This window comes from Arvicola amphibius, chromosome 1 (assembly GCF_903992535.2).
Source record: "Arvicola amphibius chromosome 1, mArvAmp1.2, whole genome shotgun sequence".
In the NCBI taxonomy this organism is placed as follows: domain Eukaryota; kingdom Metazoa; phylum Chordata; class Mammalia; order Rodentia; family Cricetidae; genus Arvicola; species Arvicola amphibius.
Window position 1 is genome coordinate 145,593,667 of NC_052047.1, and position 27,961 is coordinate 145,621,627.

A 27,961-nucleotide genomic window follows, 5' to 3' on the forward strand; every position below is an offset into this window, starting at 1 on the left:
TGCTCAGTGGTGACAGTGCTTATTACCGTACCAGGTGGCTCACAACTGCCTGTAACTGCAGCTCCAGATTCTCCGATACCCTCTTTTGGCCGCTGTGGGCACCCATGCATACACACATAGACACGTGTTTGTACACAAAAATAAATTTTCTTGTCTTTAGAATTTTATTCATTTTATTTTTATGTGTATTACTTTTTTTTTCTTGCATGCATGTCTGTGAACCACACTGCCTGCTCTCAGAGCCAGCACCTACATGATGGCTCACAACCATCTGTAATTCTAGTCCCAATGGACTGATGCTCTCTTCTGGCCTCCATGGACAACAGGCATGCACGGGCACACAGACATACATGTAGGCAAGAGATCATACACATAAAATAATATTTTATTTTAAAAATCACATTTTAAAAAGAGCATTTTTGCTTATTCTTTATGGCATTAGAATGAACTTCGCTCTCTTCCTGAAAGGTAAACACACCCTGGCTCTAGCAGGGCAGTGGCAGGGTCTCTGGTCCTGACCACTGGGGATTTGAAATCACAGTAGGGATCTCTAGGGAGGAGGTGCTTCCGTAAAGGTGATGGCTCTTCCAACCGCTCCTAGACGCAGTCTTTCGGGCCCTGCTGTTCTTTCCTCTCAAGCTGCAGAACCTAAAGAGAAAAGCCCATCAGAACTGTCTCCATCACCCTTCAAACAACCTACTGCTGGAACTACCCAGGGACTGAGTGCAGAGGGTGCCGGGGAAAGGCTTGGCCTGGGAGCTCCTGGTGGCCACCGTGGACGGTGAGATTTGGGGTGCTTCTATTTAGGCCCACCACAAGGACACACAGCATCAAAATCCCTTGCTGATCTTTCAGAACCGCTGCCAGGTGGGTCTTGGTGGGAGGTAAGTGACCAAGCCCTTTACTACCACTGAAGAAGCCAGAACTTGGTGAGGAGAGATAACAGTGGTTGAGGGCACTGCTGCTCTTCTCGGGGACCTGAGCTCAGTTTCCAGGACCGGTGTCAAGTGGATCACAATGGGATTCAATGTCTCTAGCGTCAATAGGCACTTTATTCACATCCACGCACACAGTTACCAAGAACAACAATAAACTAAACATCAGAGCTGATGTGGCTCCCACCTTCTGCCCTTGATGGCTAGACTGTTCCATTCCTGTGACTCAGTCACAGCAGGATTCGGGGACAAAGCATGTGGGTAACAGCTACACAGGGTGCAGGCTCAGCCTAGCCAGTGGGGACACAGGACAATAGCATCCTGACCCATGTCTCAGCTTCCTAGTGGTCACTGCCTACTTCCCAGGGGCTACTCTACCTCCTACTGACCTCCACTGAGTCTTCTGAGTTACTGGGGGTGGGGGTGGTTCCCAAAGTCAGCTGGATAGAGTCGCTTCCTTGCAAGGGGAAGCCCAGAGGGTTTCCATCCCCACACCAACTTTCTTTGACCTGGGCACTGCTGACCAAAGTGACCAGATGACTCTTAGGGGCAGGGGACCATCTGGCAGCATCCCTGCCTTCTCTTCGGGATGTCAGAAGCACTAACTCCAGCTCCGCCAAGAAGACCCCGCTAGGCACCTAGCAACACGGAGGTGGCAAGTAGACCTTGCACCCTCAAAGTGTACACCAGCTGCTCGGGGGTCCTTGCCCCAGCCACGGTTCCTGACAGTTCCTCCGGTCCCTTGGGTTCCACAGCTCAGCAGGGTCCTGGCCACACTCTGCCATCTTTAACTGTTGTCCCTGTGCTGAGCAGCTGTCCCTGTCTGCAGCAGAGCAGAGCTGGGAAGAAGCTGTGTCTAACTTGCCATCCATGGGTGTCTCCACTGTGGTCTTCAGAAAAGGACAGGGGTGGGGATTGGGGTGGGGGCTAAGTTTGCTTTAATCAAAGGTGTGGTGCCTTCAGCCTCAGCACTCCAGAGGCAGGGGCGGAGGGACTCTCTGAGTTTGAGGCCTGTTAGTTTACATAGCGAGTTCTACAGAGAGTTCTACCTAGAGAAAATGTCTTAATAATATATATAATATATATATATATATATTATATGTATAATAAGCCTGTGGTTGGGCACACCGTTAATCCCAGCACTCAGGAGGCAGATCTCTGTGAGTTCAAGGTCCTCCTGGCCTACATAGTTCCAGGACAGCCAGAACTGTTACACAGAGAAATCTTGTCTTGAAAAACCAAACCAAACCAAATAAACACATGTATATATTGTTTTAATCAACATATATAATAAAATAATCCCATTGCAGAAGCAAGGACAGTAGCCATGCCATACCATTTTTCATATAAAAATTTTTTTTTTCCCTCAAGAGAAGCCCCTTGAATGTCTCCCAGGCAGGACACACACAGCCCTCTGATAGGACTCACCTGGTCATCAATGTGGCGGAACTGCCAGGGCCAAGCTGTGTTGTACAGAAAGGGTCTCAGGTCAAACCTGTTGTCGTCAGGACTGTAGCTTTCAGCGTGATATGCTGGCGTGAGGGTTGTCATCTTGTGCCTGTTCATGGAGTACTTCGAGAAAAATTGCTTCACCTTCTCAGCCACCTGGTGGGCAAGGGACACATGGGCTTCAAGTGAGAAAGGCAGGAAAGACTTGGGGCTAAGAGTCCTACTTTGGGGGGACATAAACAGCCAGCAGGTGCCAGCCCTGCCCCTGGCTTTTGCAGACAGAAGCATGGAGACATCAGCTGGGCTGACACTAGCTGAGCTACAGAACTGTAGAGTCCTGGTTCTGACAGCCCAGTTCTGGGCTCCTGGAGGCCTCCAGGTGGGTCTACAGGCCCAGTGAGTCCTCTAGCCAGCAGAGACCTAATGTATTCTGAAGTACCAGCACACCCACATGGCTGGCCCATACTTGGGCTAACTTAGGGCAGCCAGGAATCTCAAGCTGGTGAAGATGTCAGCATAAAACGTGACTGTGTATGCAATGGGTCACCCAGAGGTGGCAAAGCCTGATGTCATATATGGCTTTACCTGTCTTGGTGTACAGCTATCTTTCCACATGTTGAGCAGTTTGCAGAACATACTGTAGGGCCCAGCCTTGGCGACCTTCCGAAGTCTGCCGAAGACGGAGAGTTCTGAGTATGTCATCCCCATGTCTTCCTGCAGGGATAGAAGTGTGTTCAGAGCACAGTGGGGTGGTGCACAGCCTCTTACAGTTGGGGACCAAATGTTCAGAGAGGCGAGGCAAGCGGGTGCCCAGCCAAGGTTCTTAGAACTCACTGGATACCAGGAGATGCAGGTTTGAAAAAATGGCTAAAACCCTGCAAGGCATGGGAGGGGATTGACTCTACTCCAAGGCTGCTCTGAGGTAGAGAACCTGCTGGTTTCCTAACTTGTCCTCATGCTGCCTCTGACCCACCCTGTCAGCCCTTGTCAGCCCTAACCACAGTGAGAAAGCTAAGTCAGAGTATCTGAGGTTAGGGATTCTGCTGGCCTGAATGAGTCAAGGTCCCGTGGTAGAAAGGATGCTGTGAAGGGATCCAGCAAGAAGGGGAGACACACCCACCATGACAAAGCCACCATCATTACCTCATCTGTCTGAGACACCTGCCCGTTGGCTAAGGGCTCCAGCTCTGCAGTGGCCGGTGCTGACAGGATGCTGCAGTAAGACACACCGAGTCAGTCCCCAGGGCTGCTAATGGGCTCACGAGCTCTGGCAGGATGTGTCCCTAGACAAACTGCATTTGGGCTGGCCATGCCTGGCAGGGCCATGCCTGGGCTCATGGTCCTGGGGTTTCATGACCCAAAGGACAGTAGATCAAGGAAAGCAAGGAGGTGAAGAGTGCAGGCCGGGGGCCTCCACTGCAGGACAGTTGGTAGTTGGGGTCAGGACACTTGACAGAGATGGGAGGGTAGGGTAGTTTGACATGCTGTAAGACAGTTGGGAGGATCCCCAGCTGGTGCCTATAAGTTGCCAGGAAGAAACTCTGTGACAACCCCAGGGATCTCCACACATTGTCCGAGGTCCCCTGGACACGACTGACCCTGTGAGGAAAACAGGGGCACAGTTTTCCTGGTACCAGTAGAGAGAGATGCTGCAGCAGCCTGACAGGCTGTGGGTATCCTCAACAGACACCCCAAGATCAGGCTCGTCAAGTTCCAGCACCAGTCTCTCTGCCTTGAGATGGCGGCAAGAGAAAAGGCAGTCTGGGGGGAACTGTCACTCAAGACTCTTAGAACTGTGGGTACAGGAACAGGAGTGGGTGAGGTCATGACCTCATGCTTCCAGCTGAAAGGTGGGGGCACAGGGTGGCTAAGCAGGGCAAGGGTGGTCTCAGGGGCCCAGGAGCCACAGGAGTACTCACGTCTGCAGAGCGGGAAGCTGGATGCACTCAGCGCAGAACTGGACGAAGGCTCTCAGGTCTGTCTTGCTGATGCCGCCTATCGGGTTGATGTCCGCGCTGGAACAGTCATACTTGGTCAGGTAGCCGAGGAGACTGCCAGGGAGAAAGGATGGTGTCTCTAAGGTCTACCAGTGATGGCCAAGGGTTACCTTCTTCCAGGGGCCCAGAATTCAGAGAGGCCTAGTATAACCCTGGCCCTGGAGGAGGCTAGCAGGGTGACATTGGGCACACCGTATGGACATCTATCTTGGCTCAGAATGCTTGGGTACCACCATCAGCCTTCTAGGAACAGGTTGTCTAGAAGGCCGGGGTCAGCTAGGTGGAGCTGAGAGACAGAGGCCTCAGAACGGGAGGCAGGAGCTTGCACAAGTGCACACTCAGTCTGCTACAGAGCTCCAATACACAGCTTTAGATCTGCGACCTCGCATGGCGACAAGGGCCCTGAAGATGGACTGAGGACCCCACACAGAGATGGACCAGGACTACAGGGTGGGTTTGAGAAACAGCCCCAAGTCTCCTCAAAGGAAATAAGAATTAGAGTCAAGGCCAAGGGGTGACATCAAGATGCTGATGGCTGTGAGGATACAGGGAGGGTTGGGCTGGTGGTGGGTGTGGGGAGAGCCCCCAGAGGCCTGGGGGAGAGCTTGGAGCAGCTGCCCTGCAGTGACCTTGATAACAACTCAGGGCACACACACCTTCCAACCCTGCCCACCTGCCACAGCTCTGCCACAGGCCACTGTATTCCCATCCTGGTCACACACAAGTTCTTGCTGACCCAGTGGCTCCAAGCTAAATTGGCAAATAGTGGCGAATGTTCTAGCGTCAGTAAGTGTCTTCGGGTAGAGGAGAGGGATGATGAAACTGGTGGGACTCAGATTGCCACCAGCAGAGACATGGGTCCTGGAGAGGCGCCCACAACACATCCTGCTCTCCTTGCTGTTTCCATGGGAAAGGCCACCACCCTCCATGGCATCATAGACCCTGGCAGGACTCTGGCCTTCCCTCCTCTACCTCCTACTAGCTGGCATCAACCAGCAGCTATGGTGGCCTACAGTGCGCTCCTGTCCATTGTTCTGGCCTCACCCTGATCTGCTGTTAGCAAGAACACTCCACCCAGCTCCACCCTGCTCCACCCTCACTCACTGTGTGTCACCCACAGGCCTGGGACAATAGCCCTCCTTCAGAAGGCAGCCACCAAGTAGTTTGACTGATGTAGGGAACCTGGGCTTGTAGCTCCCCTGTCCCTTTCTGCTGGAGGTCCCTGGGCCTAAGCTGAGGTGCTGAAGCCCTGCATCCTTCCTGGGAGGTGGCGTTTCTGGCAGGTGTCAACAGAAGGTGCCTGCCAGCCTGGGTTTATCTGTACCCAAAACACTGAATGACCAGCTTCCCAGGAAGTGGCCCTTTATACCAGCCGCTAGCAGGGTGTGGAACCAAACGCATACCTTGTAACATCACTGAGAGCAGGCTTGGGAAACTGTGCCAAGGCTGCTCTGTCCCTACCCAACCTCACTGCCAGTCTGTTTGCAATAGAGGCCACAGCCCCAGGACAACCTGATACCAAGTCCCAAGTCCTCTTAGCAAGTCATCAAACACACTCTCACACAACTCCCTGGGCCCAAGACGCCACGGCACCCACCTATCATCCTTACGGCTGTGCCTCATCATCTCTCCTCAAGTTCTTAACTCACGGCTTCTCTTGGCACCATCTCTTGGCAAAAACGCCCGCTGCTTTACCCAGCATTTCCCAACGGCATGGGCACCAGCAGCTGGCTGCTGCTGAAGAGGGATGGTGACCCCACTGTGCTCCTGTCTCATCACTCAACCCTACCCCCACCGGTGATTCCAGTCTTGGGCACTAGGGGATGGCTCTGTAGGGAAAGCATTTTCTACACAGGATGAATGTTGTGGGATACTTGTACACTGTGTGAAGATACACTGCTGTGATTGATAATAAAGAGCTGAGTGGCCAACAGCTAGACAGGAGGTGTAGGCAGGACTTTCGGGCAGACAGAGAAAATACGAGGAGACAATCGGGTCGCCCGGGAGATGACAGTGAGACACGGAGTCTGACATGCAGAGTGAAACAAAGGTAAAAAGCCACATGGTAAAACGTGGATTAATAGAAGCAGGTTAATTTGAGTTGTAAGAGCTAGTGGAACCAGCCTAAGCTAAGGCTGAGCTTTCATAAGAAGTCTCCATGTCATTAACTGGGAGTTGGCTGGCAGGACAGAGAAGGATTTGTTACGGATAAGGACCTGAGTTCGGATCCCTCAGCATCCACATCAAGCTGGACACAGCAATACCATCTGTGATACCAGCACTCCTGTGCAGAGATAGACAGAATTCCCAGGACCTTACAGGACAGCTAACCTGGAATACAGTGCAGTGAGCAATAACAGCTTGCTTCAAACAAGGTAGATGGTGAGGACTGGCCCCAGAAGCTGTCCTCTGACCTCTGCATACATGCCAGGGCATATGCACACATACACAAATACAAATAAAAAGCCTGCTAGATATGGTGACACAATCCTATAATCCCAGTCTCAGAAGGCAGAGACAGGAGGATTCTTCCAAGTTCTAGGGCAGCCTGGGTTACATAGTAAGTTTGAAGCTACCTTATGCTTCATAGGAAAAAGCTGTCTCAAAATCAATCCAAATGAAAGTACAGATGGGAGGGGGTGTATGTATATGTGGGTGGCTGAGTGGATAAATAGGTGGGTATCTATCTATCTATCTATCTATATATATATATATATATATATATGATGGGTGGTGGTTGATGTATGTATGTATGTATGAGTGACTACAAGGTGGGATGGTGGTGTATGCATGTATGTATGGGTGGGTAGATGGGAATGAATGTATATATGCATGGGTGGATGCATGGAAGGGTGGGGGTGGGTATATGTACATATGTTTGGGTGGGTAGATGGATGAATGCGTCGGTGAATATACAGATGTGTGGGTGGATGGATAGGTGGGTGGATGTATGTAAGGGGGGTGAATGGATGGGTAGAGTGGCAGGCGGATGGGTAGATAGGTGGCTGGTCAGAGTAATGGATGGACAGATGAATGACTCAACTTACGGATAGACAGATTGATGGAAAGACTAAAGGATGAATACACGACACTTTAAAAACTCCTCAGCTAATAAGGAGCATGTGAGACAGTTAGGAGGTGTGGTGGCTCACCAAGCCTGGGAAGAGATCTACCAGTCTCCACTGCTGACTCTGTGGTCGGGTGGCTTTTACCTGGAAACAAGAGGACCACTGGATGGTTTTTAAGCAAGGGAAAAAGGGATTTGTCTTCAATTCCCATAGAAAAAGAGCTATCTTGTTTGGAGTGGAAAACTGTTTGGAATGAAAGGACCTATCATGCATGGGACAGGAGAGGAGGAGGAGGTGATAGGAGCTGGAGGCAGGTCAGGAGCGGAAGCAGCCTGAGCTGGATGAGACTAGGCTGAGGCAGGAACAGACAGAGGTTTCTTGGTCTGCAGTCTCTGCATATCCTGATATTGCAGGCAGATCATGTCTTGAAAAGACCAAACTTCCATCAGAGATTTAGGGTGTCATCAAGGAAAGTTCCCAACCACACGCACCTCTCATCCACATTAGCAGATCCAAGCACAAGAAGGCCCCCTTGAATGCCCCGGGACCAGAGGCTCAGCTGAGCGAACAGGTAGGCGAGGACCATCCTTATCCGAGCCTGGATGAGGGAAGAAGGCAGTTACCCTGTGCCTGACCCAGGAAGCAGCTGCACTACGATGCAATCCTAGCACAGGAACATTCAAGTCAGAACACAAACAGGTTGAATCGAGCTGCCCTGTGCTGGGGAGAAGACTCCCACGCCCCCCTTGCACCAGTCCACAGCAGGATCACAGTGAAAAGAGTAACAGGAGGCAGACACTGAGTAGGGGTAGCCAGGAAGAGGCTCAGCAGTGCCCTCCAAACTAGTTACCATTTGAGAGGTGGCCATGAACACAAGGGGCAAACAGAGATGGCACGCTGACAACAGACAAGCCCTGGGGCCTTTCCTCTCCCTGTTGACACACGGCCTATAGGCTAACCCAGGTAGTCCAGGGGTGGGGCAGGGCCAGTGGGCCAGGGCTGGATGAAATGCATGGGTGCCCACATATACCCGAGTGTGGTCATGCTCCAGCACACAGCCTCACCAAGGCTCAGATGGGCACACCCTCCACACACACTTTCCCATGCACTGACACTCACAGACCTGCAGCCCAAAGCATGGCTGTGTGGTCAGCGTCTCTAGTGAGGTGTACAGACGGTTAACACATCACTGCCCCTCCCATCCCCAGGCTCCCAGTCTTCCACTGCTTTTCCCTCCGCATCCTTGTGAGGACCAGGGCCAGGCTCAAATACTTACCTGCACATTCTGCAAGGCCAGGTTCTCCCTGCTGCTCCCTCCGTGTGCTGAAAACCGAGGGAACTTCCCGGTCACCAGGCTGAAGATGCCCAGGACAGCCTTCACGGCGGTGTCAATGCTCAGACTGATGTGGTAGCTGGAAGGGCAGGGGTGAGAGGGGTCAGCACAGGTGTGCTAAGACACGCTCTTAATTACCTCTGAAAAATATTGCTTGGGCCTGGGTATAGTGGTGCACACCTTTAATCCCAGCACTTGGGAGACAGAGGCAGGTGGATTTCTATGAGCTCCAGGTTAGAGCCACAGAATACCTGTCTGAAACTGAAAAAAAAAAAAAAAAAAAAAAAAAAAAAAAAAAAAACGGCTCAGCGATTAACTGACTAGACCTAGACTTGATTCTCAGCATCCACATGTTGGCTCACAACCACCTGTAACCTCAGTTCCAGGGGATTTGATGGCCTCTTCTGCCACTCATATGCACCTGCCCACACTACATAAATAATTAGAAATAATGATATTTTTTATTATGTGTATGGGGGGGGCACACATTCCATGGCATGTGTGGATGTCAGAGAACAACTTTTGGGAGTCAGTCTCTCCTTCCAGATGTGGGTCGAAGGGATTGAATTCAGGTCATCAGACTCGGTGGCAAGTACCTTTCCCTGCTGAGCCCTCCTGCTGGCCCTCTACTGTCATCCTAGAGCATGTGACACCACGGCCAGCACAGTAACGACACTATAAAACCATTACTACTCACCATCTCGTGCCAGAACTCACCAGGCCAGAAAGAAATCCTGCCCAGCAACCAACACTCCCTACTCCCATCCGCTCCAGCTTGACAATTGCCAGTCCACTGTCTGGACTGATAAATCCACTGTGGGTAGGCCAGGCTGAGCGACTCACAGGAATGGGTGGTGCATGTCGTGGCCTTTGAGACCTGGTGATTTCACTCAGCACGACAGTTCTAAGCATCACTTATGCTTTAGAGGTGCCCCACACCTTTTCACATCAGAGCGATACTCCAGTGTGGGCACGTGGCATTGTGTTTAACTAGCCATCCGTCAATGGACGTTTGGCCCACTTCCTCCTCTCATCACTGAGACAAAGCTGACAACCAGGAACATCCTGTAGAGGTAACTGTTTGGGCTTGTACCTCCTATGAGCGTAAGCCCAGGTATGGAACCTGCTGGTAGGGAAGCTTTTGGCTGTACCCAGGAATGTGACAGGCAGTTTCTTGATTTTCCAAAGAGCCTGAATAAAAGAATATTCTAGATGAGGCAGAGTCATGCCTCCTGGAAAAGTCTTGATCCTCCCCACAAAGCCTGTGAGCTACATCCAAAGCCGGCTGGACCAGCTCTATGGTATCCCGCTGATGGGAATATATGCCCTGAAACTGCACCTAGGGGCAAGACTGGGTGGCGGATGTTTATGTGTGTATATGCATACATGCATCCGAACTGTACAGTCTGGGCTCAAACCCACAGCAGCATTTCACTCAGCTGCCAGATACACACAAGGACACTACACAGTGTCACCAGCAGCTCAACACAGGGTGGAGTCCTACCTTCCAATCTGCTGAGCTAGCTCTGTGGCCCTGCTGTGGGTCTCCTGGGAGGAGTTCTCACTGGCCATGTAGCAAGTGGTGAGCAGGCGTCCGCAGAGCTCCCGGGGATCTTGTGGGGTGTAGCTGTTCTCGTTCACCAGACTTTGGATGTCGCCCAGCACCTGCTGATCTGGAGCCACCACGGCAGGATGTGAACCACTGTCTGTGCACAAAGTCCTGGCCTCCCTCCCAAGTGCCCGGGCAGTCAGCCCACATCTTCCAGGCGCCAGACTCTGTTCAACTTCCTGGGGCTCATGTAGGTACCAGGTACCCCTGGTCTGATCTTCAGCTCCCACATATTAGCCCCAGTCCATTCTTGGCGCCTACCTAGCTATCCCCCAAGTTGATGTTCAGTTCCCACAGTCCATATCCCAAATTTCTTTGTATCTAGGTCCCATTGATCACCCTAGAGACCACAAATCTAGCCTGGTCCATTGCCCAGGGTCCTAAAAAAATGAGCAAGTCCCTCTCCCAGGTGCTTCAATACTGGCCTTTGTACCCACAGGGCTAGCTGTGCTAACTACCCAATTTGTTCTAGGCCAACCTATAGTCTGTGCTGGGCTAACCCACTGCCCCTGCACTGTACTAACCCACTGCCTCTGCACTGTACTAACCCACTGCCCCTGCACTGTACTAACCCACTGCCCCTGCACTGTACTAATCCACTGCCTCTGCACTGTACTAATCCACTGCCTCTGCACTGTACTAATCCACTGCCTCTGCACTGTACTAACCCACTGCCCCTGCCTGCACTGTACTAATCCACTGCTCTGCACTAACCCACGGCTCTGCACTGTACTAACCCACTGCCCCTGCACTGTACTAACCCATGGCTCTGAGCTGTACTAACCCACTGCCCCTGCACTGTACTAACCCACTGCCCCTGCACTATACTAACCCACTGCCCCTGCCTGCACTGTACTAACCCACTGCCCCTGCCTACACTGTACTAACCCACTGCTCTGTGCTGGGCTAACTGTGGTCTGTGTTGGGCTGGTCTATGCTCTGGGCTAACCCTCTGCTCCTGCACTGCTCAGGCTATTCTTAGTGCCACTGCACCCATGATGAGATAAGGACTTGACCTAGGTTGCCAGACCCCAAAGCCTATGACCTCCCCGCAAAGCTGTACTGTTGACAGGCAGTGGCAGGCAGACAAGACTATATCCGCTAACTACCCAGGAAAGGCTGTTACTGGCCTGAGTTCTGGGACTTGAATAGGATGGCCATCTGTGCCCTACCAGTAAGCCTCCCTCACCCATGGTACCCATGACCTGGGTTTGTCCCCTGCTCTGTGCCTGGTTCCCAACCCGCCTCCCTCCTCACACCAATGGACACCATGTCACCTACTTCCACTCTTCACAGCCTCGCAGACCAGGCAGCACATGGAGTAGACGATGCAGGCGCTGGCTGCACTATCCACACCGCCACTCAGGGGCAGGAAAAACCCAGCCTGGAAGGGGCCAACCAAGTACTGTGTGAGCCAAGCTGCAGATAGGCTCTGCCCCAGTCAATCTCCAGCCTAGCACCGCCCTCTGAGTCCCAGAAGTCCTACAGGAACACACGGCCCAGCACCATCTCTCGGGGGGGGGACGGGGGGACAAATGACTCGCTTGTATGACAGGTTTCCTAAAGGGCAGAGATGCCACTGGAGCCCAGGCTGCCTTTCTGGCCCTAGATGAGCGTACATCAGGGGATCTGAGAGATCCCCGCTTTTCAACAGCTCCATAGACCATCATACAGCTTCAAAGTGGGCTTCACCCGTCTGGCCTCTGGCCAGTTGAGATGGTGAATTCTCCCAAAGAAGAACACCACAATCTCATCCTAGCTTTTCACACACCAACCAGGAGACACATGGGGGTGGGTAGGAACAAAACAGCCTACCTGTTTGCTCCGTCGGAGGAAGTCCCAGAGCCAGCAGGCAGGCCCGAGGCTGCAGGAGATACTAGTGTTGAGTCTGGAGGCACAAGCCTGGATCACTCCATCTCTAGAGTGGCCCTGCATGGGGTCCCCAGAAAGCAGCCCAGAGACGCAGCCCAGAGCCTGCGCTCTTGCTGGACCATCTGCTACAAGCACTGTGTGTCAACCTGGGCATTTCAAATCTGAAACCAGTCTAGGAAACCCCCAGAGATATCCCACGTGAAAGAGGGACACAGAGGCCTGGCACAGGGCCTCAGAGCTTAAGGACATAGTACGGTGAAACTACCCTGAGCAGAACCAGGCAGCCTGGCCTCATCAGCTACAGTGAGTCCTTTACTTTCGACAGGGTCAGTCTCACTATGTAGCAATGGCTGTCTTAGAACTCATGATGTGGCAACCACTGTATCTTTAACCCCAGTAAATCACAGGGTCTACCCTAGATTTTGGGTTTCTTTGCAGACCCCACACCTTGCAAACCACTGGGACAGTGGTGTCCAAAAAGCAACGGGACCCAGAGCCAGGGGACACCCACCTTATCTCCTCCTCGGGACTGTGGTATGTCCACTCCACAGGTTCTGACACCGGTTCTAACAAGTCCTCACTGACCGAGAGGGCAAAATCCACATTCACCCGGGGATACGGGCTCACCCTGCTTGCCTATTGTGGGAGGACATCAGGACACAGTGACAGCTGCAGTCGGGAACCTTCACATGTAAGGAACAGGACTCTAGCAGCCATGGGAGACACAGACAAGCCCATTGGGAATTAGGATGGACTGATCGAAGCTGACAGGTGCTGACCAGGGCTTGCAAGGGCAGAGGCGTTATCGGCCTTTCCCGGTACTGCAGGAATGGGGTTTGGGGCAGCCACTCAGGAGAGCAGTCTGATAGTTCTTCAACAGCCTGAACATGAGGGCCTCACGTGAGCTGGAGGACTCACTCCTGAACAGATACACCCAGGAAAAAGAAGCAATGCTCACTCAAAACTCAGGAGAAGCAGCAGTGGGCACCCTATGTACAGCCACTGGGTGGAGTGCTACTGTACCCTGAAAAACAGCAGAGCCCCACTACGTTTTCACATGGTGGACCCCAAGGATGCTATACATAGTGAGAGGAACCGGGTATACCCTTGGTTCAGTACCATCTCTGAGGCCCTGCTGAGCACTCAGGCTGGTGTTTCTCCCATGGTGCTTACCTCCAGGTTTCGAGATGAGATCTCTGCCCTGTAGCTCCGGACATCCTCCAGGTCCAGGGTGGCAGTGAGGACCTCCTGAGTGGGGAAGCAGAGGGAGAGCACAGGACTGCTGTCCCACGTGAATGGGTCAGACCTTTCACAGCCCCTAGGCATCCACTGCCCCTAGCAAGGTAAAAGGTACCACTACCCTCCTGAACCTTTTCTCCTTTTAAAAAAATGTATTTTAAATTATGAGTATATGTGTCTGTGCACATGAGTGCAGTTTCTGTAGAGGCCAGAAGAGAGCGCTGGATTCCTGGTGCTGGAGTGACGCTGTAACCTGAACTATCTCTCCAGCTGCATCTTTGTCTGGCTGACACCACAACCCCAGCTACGTTTAGACATCTCCCAGTGACCCCCCCCCCCCAGTTATAGCAGGCAACACAATTCTATCAGTGACTGGGGTAAGGGTGGGGTTTCAGAAAATGTTCTTTTTTACTTAAGAGACACACAGAAAGCAACAATTCCTCCAGCTCTGCACATAGTTACTTATATATGGAATGGCTGGAGCCACTGCAGCCATTCTATGACCAGAAAATGAAGTCAACGCAGAGGAAGATGGAGGGGAGAACAGCATGGGGAGTGACATGGCAGTGCACACCCAGTCTTCCAGGAGCTGAGCATGCGGTTTGCCAGCCCCTCTGAGGACTGTGTGGCCCCTGAGGTAGATTTGTGCAGGGCTGTCTTCTATGTCCTCACACCCCCACCAAAGGATTGTAATGGCACTGCTACCCTGTCCCTCCTCTGTGCTTCCCATCACTCAGGGCCCACATGGGAGGTGATGGTTAACAGTGATTGTCAGCTCAATACAATGTAGAATCACCATGGACCAATCTCTGGGTATGTCTGTGAGGGAGTGTCTAGATTGGGTTTGTTGACATAGATGCACTCTGAATGTGGGTGGCACCAGCCTGTGGGCTGGGGTCCCAGACTGAATAGAAAGTAGAAGGTGAGTTGAGCACCAGCCTTCATCTGTGCTTTCCATATGGATGGGCTGTGCCCAGCTGGCTCACTTTCCCGCAGAAACACCTTCCCACCATGATGGACTGGAAGCCTCCAGCCATGAGTCAAAATAAACCCTTCCTCCCCAAAGAACTTCTGTCAGGTATTTGTCACATGAGTGAGCAGTTACTAATGCAGGGTACAGTCTCCCTTTAACGTGTGCTGTCCAGGCCAAGGGGAAACTGATAGGTCTTTAATAGGTCAGATGTCCCTGAGGATAATGTCCCCAGTTAAGTCTGATGGTCACCACCCCTTTTAACAGGACTAGGCCTAGTGCCTTCTAATCCCTGATTGGGGGGCTTTATCCTGCCAGCCTCCAAAATGAGTCAAATATATACTCACCAGCCCCTGTATTAAGCCAGGCAGCCGTGTGTCTCAGACACCATGGTTATCTGCCCCATTGTGCTTACTATAGCCTGGGGTCTTTCTCCCTAGCTCATGCCCAGCATGGAAATTTTTCTCTGCTCTGGGTTAAGTCAAAACCTGCCCTACAGGGATCCCTCCTCCCAGCCAGGGGAGGGGAAACTCTACAGATGAGCAGTTAACTGACTGGGCAGTGTGAACGCAGATCCCCATCCCCATGCTTGGCTCATTACCACATCATCCAGGGAGAACTGAGTGCCCTGGGCAAAGATACTCCCGTTCATGGCAATCATGGCACAGCCATCATAGTAGAGACGGTCACCGTCGCAGCCCTTCTGGTTGGCTAGGAGGTAGATGCCACCATTCTAGAAGCAGAGGAGACAGTAGGGCTCTCAGTGCTTTATATAACCAGAGACTGCCGCTAGTCCTGAGTGGGACACCTAGATGCATCAGACTTCCCAAGCTGTCATTGGCATCCAGACTCTGACAGGGACAGCAGGTGCAGGTGGGGACACAAAGCCCCATGGTGCCAATTAATGTGGCCTTGCCAGATGTGCTGCGATTTCCTCGAAACCGAAAAGTCAGAAAGTCAATAATGTACAAGTCTCAGGAAGCTCCTGAAACTTAGCAGATGCACAAGGCCCCTCCTCTCCTAGGTCACATAAGCAGTAAGAACTGCTGAGAGGCTCTCAGACCAGCCAAGCTGCCTGGCTGAGACTCTGATCTGTCAAACTGCCTGCAAACTGTGAAGGGAGCTCCAGGGTTCCAGTTCCTATGAGCTGTCGATGGGGCTTTGGTGATGCAGCTGCCTTTGACTCATCCCTGCTCCTGCCTGTAACTCCTTACCCACACTGCTGAGTAATTCCAATAAACTCATGGGGCTTACCACATTTAACTCTGGTGGTCTTGTTACTCTGGTCTATCACTGGCTTACCACATTGAACTCTGGTGGTCTTGTTCCTTTGGTCATTGGCTTACCACATTGAACTCTGGTGGTCTTGTTCCTTTGGCCATTGGCTTACCACATTGAACTCTGGTGGTCTTATTCCTTTGGTCATTGGCTTACAACATTGAACTCTGGTGGTCTTGTTCCTTTGGTCATTGGCTTACCACATTTAACTCTGGTGGTCTTGTTACTTTGGTCATTGGCTTACCACACTGAACTCTGGTGGTCTTGTTTGGTCTATCATTGGTTCCCTACCTGGAGTGAGTAGACCTGTTAGGTCTTCCCCCAATAATGTCACATGACACCAGGTGTCAGGCACCCCTAGAACATCGACTTTTACTGCCCTCAGTGCAGTGCTGCTGTCCCTATCTTGCAGGGCCACTGCAGCTAGAGCAGTGTGGTGGGGCAATATTGAGCTTCAGGGCCACCAGAAGCACTGGTGACCTTGAGTGACCTCTGTGAGCCTTGGATGTTATATCCTGTCTGTGCCCATCTTCAACCTGGGGCATGTCTATCTGCACCAAGAACTAATAGTACTGCTTCACTGTATCCAAGATCAGTGGCAGGTGCATGCAAGTTGGCATGTGTTTCCATGACAACCATGGACAGGAGTACATCCTCATAGCAGTGTCTATAGAATCTGTTCTGTATGATGGCAGTTAGGGCCTGGGGATATAGGAAGAGAAACCTGGGAGGGACCAAGCATGTGTATGGAATACAGCTTCAAACCACAGCCTTAGGTATGCACCAGAGGTGGCTGAGCCCTGCCCCAGGTACCACTGCTCTTGGGGGTTCCTCTGACAGAACCTTAACTTATGACACTGCTCATCCATCCTGCCCAATGCCTACCTTGGAGGTGGCCATGGTCACCAGATCCACCCTGGTATGGGCTTTACGTAGCACATGGTGGCTGCCCGAGGCATTGGTGATGATCTCCACACCATCCAGGCCCATGTCAATGTGAGGGCTGTGGAAAGAGACAGGCAGAATGACAGCTGGGCTCCTGTGGCCCCTCAGCTATCTAGGGGGACCTCCATGGTTAAGGCCATGACCTCAAGAGGCTGCAAAGTCTGGGTCCTCCCACTGATCAGCCCTGGATGGGGAATGGATGACAGAGTCAGCTGACCTGCGCGGTGTCCAGAGCTCTTCACAGACCTCGCTCCCAATACAAGTGTCCCTGGTGGCAAGTACCACATCTCCGAAGGGAACGGTTTTCTGCAGTGGAGAAAAAAGACCACTTTAGATCTCAGGGCTGCTTACTGGGCTACACACTGGCCTCCGACATCTTGAAGGTTTCCATACTGTTCCAGCCCCTCGCTAAGGCTTTCCTCACCGTGGGTGTGCCAGTTCCAGCATATTCAACTTCTGCTGACCCCAGGCTCTCCCATTTCCCTACACATAACCATAAGCCACACAGCTTTACTGCGGCTGCAACAGGTCCTTTCCTCCACTCCATCTCCTGCCACCAACAATGTCACCATTCACAAAGGCTGCAAGTAGAGTGAGGACCCCAGGCCCACAGTGCAGCAAGAGGGGCAAAGCTCAGAGATATGCCCATCACCAGCTCATGGTGGTTTCCTAGAACGGGTCCTTGAGTCCGTCTACCTCCGCTCAGGGCTGATTCATGCAGCGGGGTTTGCTGTCAGCTCTCCTGCACTCAGCATGGATTCCGCTCTGAACTTCCCATCTACCCAGCTGTGCTCTGACTCCGCCCACCCGCAGCCTGCACTGGCAGGAAGCCCTGGGAAGGATGCACCTGCTTTGTCAGGTCCTGTAACATCCGAGGGAGGACATACTCCTCAGTTTGCCTGGAAGGAAAGAATCAAAGCATGGCAAAGCTGAGATGAGGTCCTGGGACACAGGAAGCATGGCACAGGCATCTCACCATACCAGGCTCCTGAGAGTGTTGTGTCCTCAGAGGCAAAGCCACCCATTCACATACAGACCTATGGCAGACACTGTAGTACTCATGCATACTGGAGTGTCTCTGCCTCTCTATTTTCTGAGAGACTTTGGGAGAGTGGGACTGGAATCAGGACATTGTTCCAAGGGAGAAATCTGGGCTCTTCCCAACTGTGGGAAAGTCCTGCGATGTTTACCTACAGACATAACCATACCTACCTTACCAATGAGACAACAGGGTCATACTCCAGTCTTTAACAGGCAGAGTATTTACCACACATGGCTTTGGTCTACGAGGTCTCATCCTCAAACAAGCCACTACCCAGTACACTGCTTAGATGCCAAATGCAGACTGCTCTGTGCTTTCTTAGAGTTGGTGGCCCATGGGCACACTGCCAGTGGTTCTTCTACTTAAGCACAATGCCAGAAGTCATAGAGCTGAGTGGACAAGTCCTCTCCCACCCATCAGCACTGGGAACAGAAACAAGATGCCCACAGACCTCCTCACGGCCACAGCGTTCTAGAGGAGTCCTCTGTCCCCATCTGTAGGTCAGGAAGCAGCAATGTCGCTAAACCAAAATGTTGTTGAGCCGTCAGTAAGTTCATCCTCACCTTTACCAACTCATGCAAAGACCCACTCGGTACTGGCCTGCTGCCCCAGCACTGGACTATAGGACAAGCTGCTATCTCAACAAACCACAAAACAGAACACTAACAAAATACCCATATTGTTACATGAAATAAAAAGCTACTGGGTGAATGGCCTAACATACAATATAGGAGAATGCGCTCTTTGCACGCTGCCCTATTTATGGGTCATCTAAGGACAGATCCAAAGTCCCAGAAGGTCAGGGAGGTGCTAGGAAGGCCATTTCTTTTTACTTCATTTTTATATTAATTTATTTATTGTGTGCATAAGTACACGGGTGTGCACATGCCACAGTGCTCGTGCAGAGGTTAGAGGACAACTTCAGGAACCAGCTTCTGGATACTTTAAAAATGTGTATTTGTGTGTGCACGTGTGTGTATGACTGCCTGTCTCTGTGTAGGAATGTGTATATGAGGCAGGTGCTCACAGAGACAAGAAGAGGGCATCAGATCCTTGGAACTCAAGTTACAGACAGTTGGGAGCCGCTTATGAGTGCTGGGAAAACGAACCCAGGTCCTCAGGAAGAACAGCCAGTGCTCTTAATTCCTGAGTCATCCTCCAGCCCCTCATTCTTAATTTAATATTATTTTTCTAGACAGAGTCTCACTGTGTAGCCCTGGTTGGCCTGGAACTAGGCAGAACAGGTTGGATTTGAATACACAGGGTTGGACTTGAATGTACAGAGCACAGCCTGCCCCTGCCTCCTGTGTGCTGGGAGTAAAGGTGTGCGTCACTTATTCTTGCATTGAGGGAACTTTTAACCATGTTATAATTGGATAGTATAGCACTCTCATAACACATCCAGAACACAGACAAAGAAAACAACTTTATAATATTAACACCAAAAGAAAACACAAGAAACGCACCCCTCCCCCAACAAAACAAAACAAAGAAACCTCTAACACAACGCTGGCATACAAGTCTAGAAACTGAGCCAATTTCTGAATAAACCTTAACAAATTCAATCCAAGTTTTTGTTTGTTTGTTGTTTTGTTTTTTCAAGACAGGGTTTCTCTGTGTAGCCCTGGCTGTCCTGGAACTCTCTCTGTAGACCAGGCTGGCCTCAAACTTACAGAGATCTACCTGTCTCTGCCTCGTGAATGCTGGGATTAAAAGTGTGTGTCATTACTGATCGGCTGAATCCAAGTTTAATATTCCACATTCACTTGAATTTAAAGAAGGGCACAAAGGTTTACTCTCTCTTTTCACCTGACATACATGGGAAAGATACTGGGATTCAACATTTATTCTCCATTTTTAAAAGGCAGAGCCAGAGAGATGACTCAGCAGTGAAGTTCCCACCCAGCAGTTGTGAATGGCAGTTAACAACTGGCTGTAACTCAGGTCCAGAGGATCCGTGGCCCTCTTTTGGCCTCTGTAGGTACACACGTACCCCCCCCAGAATTAGAAATATATATATTTTTAAAATTCACAGTAAAAATCAAAGGGTGGTGAGACGGTGAGACATAGGTCTGAAGCCAAATGGAGAAACTCATGGAGATTTCTGGATAGTTGGGAGAAAGGCAAAAAGCCAAGCCTTCTATCCTAGGAATAATCTAGAATGTTGTAGAAATGCCGTCTGGCGAAAGTGAAGAGGATGGGCTGAGAAACATGAATACGTGGTGCACATTACGTAAAGTTCTCCTTGACGGAGGAGAGAAGGAAGTCAACACAATTACAAGACAGGACCAGAATTCACAAGGCCATCAACATACAGCAACCCTCAGAATCCAGTGGTTTTCCTAGATCAGCTGTCAACCACTTAGGTATCCTGCTACGACCCTGTTCACAAGGGCACTCGCCAGTTATAGATGGGGTAACTGGTGGCTTGAGTAAGAATGGCCCCATAGGCTCATATATTTGAATGCTTAGAGAGTGGCACTATTTGAAAGGATTAGCAGGTGTGGCTTGTGGAGAAAGTGTGTCACTGGGGGTGGGCTTTTGGATTATGAAAGCCCAAGCCAGGCCCAGAATGTCTCTCTTCTTGATCCGAGTGCAGCACTCAACTGCTTCTCCAGCATCGTATCTGCCTGCGTGCCACCTCTGAAACCGTAAGCCCCAATGACATGCTTTCTTTCATATGAACTGCATGCATGATGTCTCTTCACAGCAAAAGAACACTAAGACGGTAACCTAAAACACAGAACAGGGTTTCCCAACAGGGGGCATTTTGTCCCCTAGGAAATATTTGGTAAAGTCTGGGACAATAGGTTTTTGCTCCGTGATAGGGTCTTGTGTTCCCCAGGCTGACATGGAGCTTACTAAGTAGCCATAGTGTCTCTGAAGTCCTGATTCTTCAGTCTTCTCTTCCAAGTGCCAGGATGATGGGTGTACACCACTATGCCTACCTAGTTTACGGGGATTTTGGCTAATGAGCTCTACTCAGGTTGGGGCGCCTCTGCCTCTGCCCACCATATACCACACAGGACAGACCCCTCCCCTCAGAGAATGAACTGTTCCCAAAGGTCAAATGGGCTACAGTGAGAATCCTTGCTCTCTTTGTCCTTGTCCCTCCACTTAAGGGTGACTAGTGACCACTGACTGACGGCTGAGGTCTTATGGTGTCTACTGGCTCAGACGTGAACTGGGAGCATGGAATCAGCCATGTCTGAATGGCAGGAATAGTCTTCCCACCCCACAGTGTTCTGCGGTTCATCTTCCAAATGAGGCTGTTGTGCTGAGGATGTCTAGTGAACACTTGGTGTGTGGTCCCAACACATGGCAGCCGAAGCACCCGACACTCACCGGCTCCTGGACCAGGGGGTGAACCAGCGCAGTTCCCGGTAGTTGCCTTCGTTGGCCAAGGCCATCTTGGGCCTGATGAGGAGGATCTTCCTACAGTGTGTGAAAGGACTGATCATACAACCTCCTGGGACAAGCATGCCTCTGCCATAAAACTTGCCCCATAGGATAAGGTGAGGTCACTGAGCTGGTTCAAGACCAGGACCCTGAGAAAACCTGTTGTGTTTTTTTCTCTAGTCTTAAGCTTTCTGCTTGGGAAAATAAAAGGTCTCTATGACTCCATTAGCCAACAAGTGTACTTTGCTGGAAGCTGGCACATGCGTGGGTGTGTATGTGTTGGCAGAGGGGTGGCCAGAAGACTTCCCTCACCTTTATTGTATAGGCGACAAGGATAAAAGGCCAAACAAACCCAACCTTGGGTTTTCTCCTCAAGCCTGAGAGAGGGTGGCTGAGGCCCAGAGATGGAGATTCATAGCAGTTGCTGGAACAGTGTACTATGCTCACTCAGGACACCCCTCAAGATATCCCCCACCTGAGCACAGGCACAGGCATGCCAGCCCCCCTCCTCCCGTGACCTCATTTACCGGTTGAGAAAGATGACTCTGCAGTTGTAGCGAACATTCCGGTGCATCACAGGCCTGCAAACAGGAGGGAGGATGCGTGTCTGCATCTCTTGCTGCACAAGAGAGCAGCAAGCAGAGGCAGTGGCACTAACTACAGTCATGTGTTCTTTGCTGTGTGTATACAGGTGCACTCCCATGCACACACAGGTGGACACCAAAGGTCCTCCTTATCCAGCTCCACTTTGTTTTTTAGTATTAAACTTTACTTTAGATTTTGTGTGTGTACATTCATACATGCATGTGTGTATGTGCACACATAGGTACACGTGTATGTATCTGTACACACACATCTACATACATACATACACCAATCTGTATGCATATGTGTATGTATGTCCACATACACTTGTACATGTGTGTACAGAGCTCCTAGAGCTGCAGTTACAGGTGGTTGGGACATACAAGTACAAAGAACTGAACTCGGAGGGTACGCAGCATATGCTCGTAACCATTAAGCCATCTCTCAAGCCTCTCCACTTTATTTTTTGAGACAGGGTCTCACTTATCCTGGGGGCTCACAGAAGCAACCCCAGAGACCCTTCTATCCTACCTCCCAGCACTGGGCTTTCAAAGGCATCCTGATGCACATGGTTTTTCACATGGGTGCTGGAGCCCAACTCAGGTCCTCAGACTTGCAGTCCTTTATGCTCAGAGCATCCCCCCAGCCCTTGGATGCTTTGCATTGATATGAGGTTCCCTCAGATCTTCAGAGAAACCCTCAACGTTCTTCTGTAGCTTTCAAATTCAGCTCGAAAGTGTTCTGAAACAAGGTTCCCTCTTCTAAAATGTCCCAGAGCTTAGGGTGACTGCTTCCATCACTGCTTGCCGCTGCTGCTCCTTCCCTAGCAAGAGGCTCACCTGCCCTAATGCTTCCTTCCAAACAGGATCAGAGGTAGGTAGAAGCAGGGGTACCCGTCTTTCATCTGTCAACACCCCTAGCCCTAGCCATGGCTCATGCACAGCCACTATAAGCAGCTCGTATCATCACGGCTTCTAGTCTTCTCTTAAGCCAAGTAAAGTACATTCGAGGATGGGAATGATGTGCTTCCATTTGTGCAATGGACGTGCGGAATACTAGATGATTACATAAAGCAGGGCCTCAGACAGCATGCTTCAGCCCAGCCCTCTGGAGGTGGAGGCAGGAGGATCAGATGCTTGATGTCAAACTCAGCTACATGTAGTTCAGGGGTAACCTGGGTTATATAAGACCCTGTCTCAAAGAAACCAAACCTGTTTAGAGCTAAAATGGCTCCAAGGGGTAAGGAACTTGCTGCCAGGGAAGACGACCTGAGTTCCAGCCCTGGGACCTAGGTGGTGGAAAGAGAGATTGACTCCCACACGCATGCTGTGGTATATAAGCACACACAAAATAAATAAATACAACAAAAAATTAGAAAACCAAACTAAAATCCAGAACCAAACTAAACACAACAACAAAAATGAACAACAATATATAGATATAGATATAGATATAGATATAGATATAGATATAGATATAGATATAGATAGATAGGCATTTAAACAAGAACAGACATCACCAGATAATGATCAGAACTGTCACCACACAGACATTTTCAGCCAGAAGGCAGAACACAGGAAACACTTCATGTGAGAGCATGTTGTGGTCTTCCATATACAAGAACTCTCCAGCCAGGCGGTGGTGGCGCACGCCTTTAATCCCAGCACTTGGGAGGCAGAGGCAGGCTGATCTTTGTGAGTTCGAGGCCAGCCTGGTCTACAAGAGCTAGTTCCAGGACAGGCACCAAAGCTACAGAGAAACTTTGTCTCAAAACAAACAAACAAACATACAAAAAACCAAACCAAACCAAACAACAACAACAAAAACTCTCCAAACAAATGAGACCGCTGTATTCAGAGCTCCCAAACTAGGCAACTCTACAACAGTACAGAATGACCACCGACTAGGGACTAGGAAAATGCTGAACTCCTAGGGTAATAGAGCAAATCAGGGCTGGGGAAGAGGCTCCATGGTGCACAGCACTTGCTGCTCTAGCAGAGGCCCAACAACAGGGAGCACTAAGCAAAGAGGTAAGACCACTATGGTCAGACACACACTAGAAGGTTCTAGGCCATTGTGCTGGGTGAAGCCATACTTGAGAAAGTCAGGCCACTCAAAGCTTCATGGATGGCATGTCCCCATGAAGCAGCTCCCACAAAATTCACCATAAAGAAAACTGTGTAGCAGGATGAACACTTAGCTTGCATTTGTGCAGAGTGTGCTCATGGGTGCCCAGAAACCCTTGGAAGAACTAAAAAACTGTTTCCAAGAGTTGTTGCCTTGGGGAGGTTAAGCAGCTACAGGGCTGAGCAAAACTGACATTCAACATAGAGGTTTCAATGTCCCACTCAGACCCCATGGCCCTGATGAAGGGGCGCTGGGTGTCTTGAACTTGCCTTTCTTCCGAGCACCCGCACACTGGCACTTACATGCCCACATCACAGATGATGTCCTGAGTGACGGAAGAATCCAGAAGGGCAGCCAAGACTTGGAGTGAATGCAGGAGTGTGTCTGACTCGTGATAATGGTCCCAGCATCCATAGCCACTGAGGAGAGAGGGAGGAGGCCAGTGAGGGGCCAGGAGTGGCCAGGAGGGGCCCAGGGATACCATGATGGTTGGGTCAGGCACCAGGTTTTCCAGAGCCTTCCAGGTGAGTGAGTTGTTAAGAACAAATTCAATGAGGGGCACAGATAGAATGGGAGAGAGTCAGGATTCTTTGGAGAGACATTAGACTAGAGAAGCAGGTTAACCCAGAAGGATAAGGAAGAGGATGCCTTGGGGCTGATATAAAGTGCAGGAGAGAAGTACATGTCTGCTTCCCTTATATCCAGACGTTAGAGCAGCGGTTCTCAACCTTCCTAACACTGCAACCCTTGAATACAGTTCCTCATGTTGTAGTGACCCCCAACCATAAAATTATTTTGTTGCTATTTCATGACTATAATTTTGGTATGTTATGAATTGTAATGTAAATATCTGTATGCATCCCCGCCCCCTGAAAAGGGGTCTCAACCCACAGGTTGAGAACTGCTGCACTACAGTAAAGTAGGGAGGGGGACAAAGAGGAGAGGACAATCTGGAACCCACGGCTGGTCAGGAGCCTCAAAGACAGACAGGTACCCCAAACCAGAGAGGGGCTGTAGCTGATAATGGCCACACAAGGGAGTGGCCTAGCAGGAGGACAGAAGAAATCAAGTCACCAGTTTCTCTAGTCTCACAAAAAGGGCACCAGAGAGGGACCATTAAAAGATGCCGAGATGAAACCTCTTTATGGCCAAATAGGTAAATGAAAACATGGGGTCAATGAGATCTTGGCTCAATGGGTCAAGGCATTTCCCACCACGACTGATGGCCCCAGACCCCCACACCCCTACACACACAAAATGCGCAGGTTCCCAAATAAATGCAATAACTTTTAAAAAAGGGATTAGAGAGATAGCTCACTTGCTCCTGCAGAGGACCCGCGTTCAATTCCTGCAGCCACATGGTGGCTCACAACCTTCTGGCTCACAACTACTGATTTCAGGGGATCCAACATGCTCTTCCTGTCTCTGTGAGCACTCGTCATGAAGGTGCTGCACAGAGAGATGTGCAAGCAAAAGACCCATACACACAAAACAAATATAAACATTTTCTTTTTAATTACAAAAAGAAAGAAAACGAAAACCGGGGGAGGTGTCTCAGTGCCATGTAAGATACCACGGGAGCCCACTGCAAACAGCTCTGGGGCTGCAGCTGTAAAAATCAAGGCGTCTATAGAACTAGTGTCTGCTACAGACTGCTCCCTGCTTCAAATATCGTACCTGCATCGCTCCTCAGCATTTTGGCTCAGAGCAGTTGCAAAAAGGGCACCTTGCAGGTGATCTCATATGGGGGAGGCAAACAGGCTTCTTGGGACCTTTATATAAGATGCTGCTCATAGTGATTTAATGCCCTCTCCCATGCCCCGCCTCTCAACACCACCACCCTGGAAACAGCTTTCTATAGAAGAATGTTGGAGAGACATTGAAACCACAGCATCGGTGAAGGTGAAGCAGTCTGGCTTTGAATGCAACCCCAGCCTGATCCAACCTCGTCCCTCTATTTGCCCACTAGAAGCCTGGAGTCATCCAGCCTTGCCACCTCCCCTGGCCCACTCTCAAGTTGCTGACATCCTAAATGGTTTGCATTTCTTCTGCTCTTAGTACTGCCCCTCTTCTTCCCATCTTTTGATACCACTACCTGCCCTCCCAGCGGTGGGATGCCTGTGAGCTTAGCCATACCATATTTCCAGTTCTGGTCCAAGCCTGTATCTTGCACCTTTGGCTTTGGCAATTTGAATACCTATATGGAGAGAGAGGTAGGGAAAAAGAATTCAGCAGCTGGGAACATTCAAAGGCAAGAAAAGCAGGGTGCTGCAGCAATACAGCCAGAGCCAGGCTCTGTGGTGTGCACAGCCCACTGGAACCAGGTCTGTTAACAGCAGAGGAGAGCAGGCACCTGAACTCACCTATACACATTTGCAGGAGACCAGAAACAGGGAGGGTAGTGTAGTACTTTCTCATCAGACTGTCTTGGAACACCAGTCCACAAATAATGACATAGAGACTTATTAATTATGAAAGCTTCGTTTTAGCTTAGACTTCCAAACTAGCTGTTATAACTTAAACTAACCTGCTTTTATTCTACGTTCTGCCAAGTGACTTGGTTACCTCTCCTCTGTATAATACATCCAACTTGTTCTGCTTCTAGCTGGTGTCTGCCTGCCTCTCTTCATCCCAGAGTTCTCGCTCTTCCTGGAAATCCCACCTATCCTCTCCTGCCTAGCTATCGGCATTCAGCTCTTGATTAAGCCCCTCACAGTGACACATCTTCACACAGTGTAAACAAGTATTCTGCATCAGGGTAGCGTGACTTTAGCACTGGGGAGGGCTAAGTCACACCGTGGTAGGTAATCAATTCGCAGACACCAAGACCAGCTTTAGGAAAAAGCAGTAGAGAGATCGTGAAGGCTTCCAACTCCAGTATGGTGCTAGCAGCCAGCACTCACACCAGGTTGACAGCTGCTGCCAACATGCAGGCGAGGTACCCTATCTTCACCCCATATACTCTGTCAAGACATAGACTCTGACAAGAAAAGCAGGTCAATATATACTAAAAAAATAAAAGCACCTGGGCTGTCCAGATAGCTCAGGAGGTAAAGGTGCTTGAGGCCAAGCCTGACAACCCAAGTTTACATAGAACAGTGGTCCTCAACCTTCCTAATGCTGCTAGGCCATAACATTATTTTCATTGCTACTTCCTAACTGTAATTTTGCTACTGCTATGAATCATAATGTAAATATCAAACATGCAGGACTGATATGTGACCCCTGAGTCATTCAACCCCAAAGGGTTTGCAACAGACAGGTTGAGAACTGCTGACGTCGACCTACATGGTGGAAGGAGACACCCGACTCCTGCAAGCAGTCCTCTGACCACACGCCCACGATGACAAGCATGCGTACATGCAATAAATAATGATAAACGTGGGGTTCTATTGGCTTTTAAAGGTGACTCTTGCAGTTTAGACTTCTTCCAGGGGCAGCTCAGCACGGAAAACATGAAGTGAAAAATCTGCAGCGACACTCTCATCTGAGCTGAGAGCTCACCGTTTCTCCGCTTTCCCGGTTCAGTATGCATTTTCCCAATGCTCATCTACCAGGAAAGTCCTCAGAGACCCTACACCACCGTTCCCACGGAAACAGCTCCAAGGACGGGCACCTCTGGCCCGGGAGACACTAGAAACCCACCCGATCCTAGAGGATGGCTGAGGGCAGTGTCTACCCAGCCAGGTAGGATGCCCCCATCTCCATTCCTGCCTTGCTACTCCACGTGTCCCCCAAACTGGGAAGTCCCCCTGAAAGCTCGCTAGCGCCAAGTCATTACCCTTTCATCTGTTCTCACGCCCAGCGCTGTGAGTCTCTCCTGGGCAAAGTTGTGCACTGGTCTTATGTGCCATACCCTGATCTTTGTGGACTTTGGGTTCTTCAGGTCTCCCGTCACCCCTAGACTCACTCTTTAAAATCCTCTGGAAATTGCCCTCAAAATCCAGGGCCCACTGGTTGAGTGCACAGGTGGCTACGGTCACCTTCCGGCCCATTCTGGTTTGCAGGCTCCCGGCAGGGACGCTGAACAGACACAGCGCTGCAACCTACAGCGCTACTGCCCGGATTGCGCGTGCGCAGCGTGTCCTTCCTAGAGGCACCGCCCCTTGGACC

At 50.6% G+C, this 27,961-nt stretch overlaps 1 protein-coding gene across 4 annotated transcripts; it reads right to left on the reverse strand.

Moving 5' to 3' along the window:
• Positions 1–367: 367 nt before the first annotated feature.
• Positions 368–27,940, reverse strand: Nadsyn1 (NAD synthetase 1). 4 transcript variants are annotated; one of them, XM_038314872.1, is made up of 21 exons: positions 27,759–27,934; positions 25,985–26,045; positions 24,151–24,267; positions 21,664–21,717; positions 21,083–21,172; positions 17,543–17,594; positions 16,913–17,001; positions 16,636–16,753; positions 15,074–15,205; positions 13,437–13,511; positions 12,775–12,899; positions 12,207–12,255; positions 11,673–11,775; positions 10,287–10,455; positions 8,726–8,861; positions 7,941–8,047; positions 4,304–4,435; positions 3,528–3,597; positions 2,970–3,098; positions 2,364–2,540; positions 368–648 (listed from the first exon to the last, which is right to left on the reverse strand). In XM_038314872.1, exons 1-21 carry the CDS (start codon positions 27,841–27,843, stop codon positions 598–600), a joined length of 2,121 nt encoding a protein of 706 aa, XP_038170800.1. In that variant the 5' UTR covers positions 27,844–27,934; the 3' UTR covers positions 368–597. The 4 variants fall into 4 exon arrangements, with proteins under 4 accessions (XP_038170800.1, XP_038170816.1, XP_038170808.1 ...); XM_038314888.1 differs by lacking the exon at positions 2,970–3,098 and having other exon boundaries at positions 27,759–27,940; XM_038314880.1 differs by lacking the exon at positions 24,151–24,267 and having other exon boundaries at positions 27,759–27,936.
• Positions 27,941–27,961: the final 21 nt, after the last annotated feature.

Bases quoted from the DNA above. Each gene is read 5' to 3' on its own strand.
- Nadsyn1 (XM_038314872.1), bottom strand. From the start codon at position 27,843: ATGGGCCGGAAGGTGACCGTAGCCACCTGTGCACTCAACCAGTGGGCC. The intron at 26,046-27,758 runs GTGAGTCTAGGG...CTCTCCATATAG, and splicing joins TTTCCAGAGGATTTTAAAGA to GTATTCAAATTGCCAAAGCC. The intron at 3,099-3,527 runs GTAATGATGGTG...CTATCCCTGCAG, and splicing joins AGGTGTCTCAGACAGATGAG to GAAGACATGGGGATGACATA.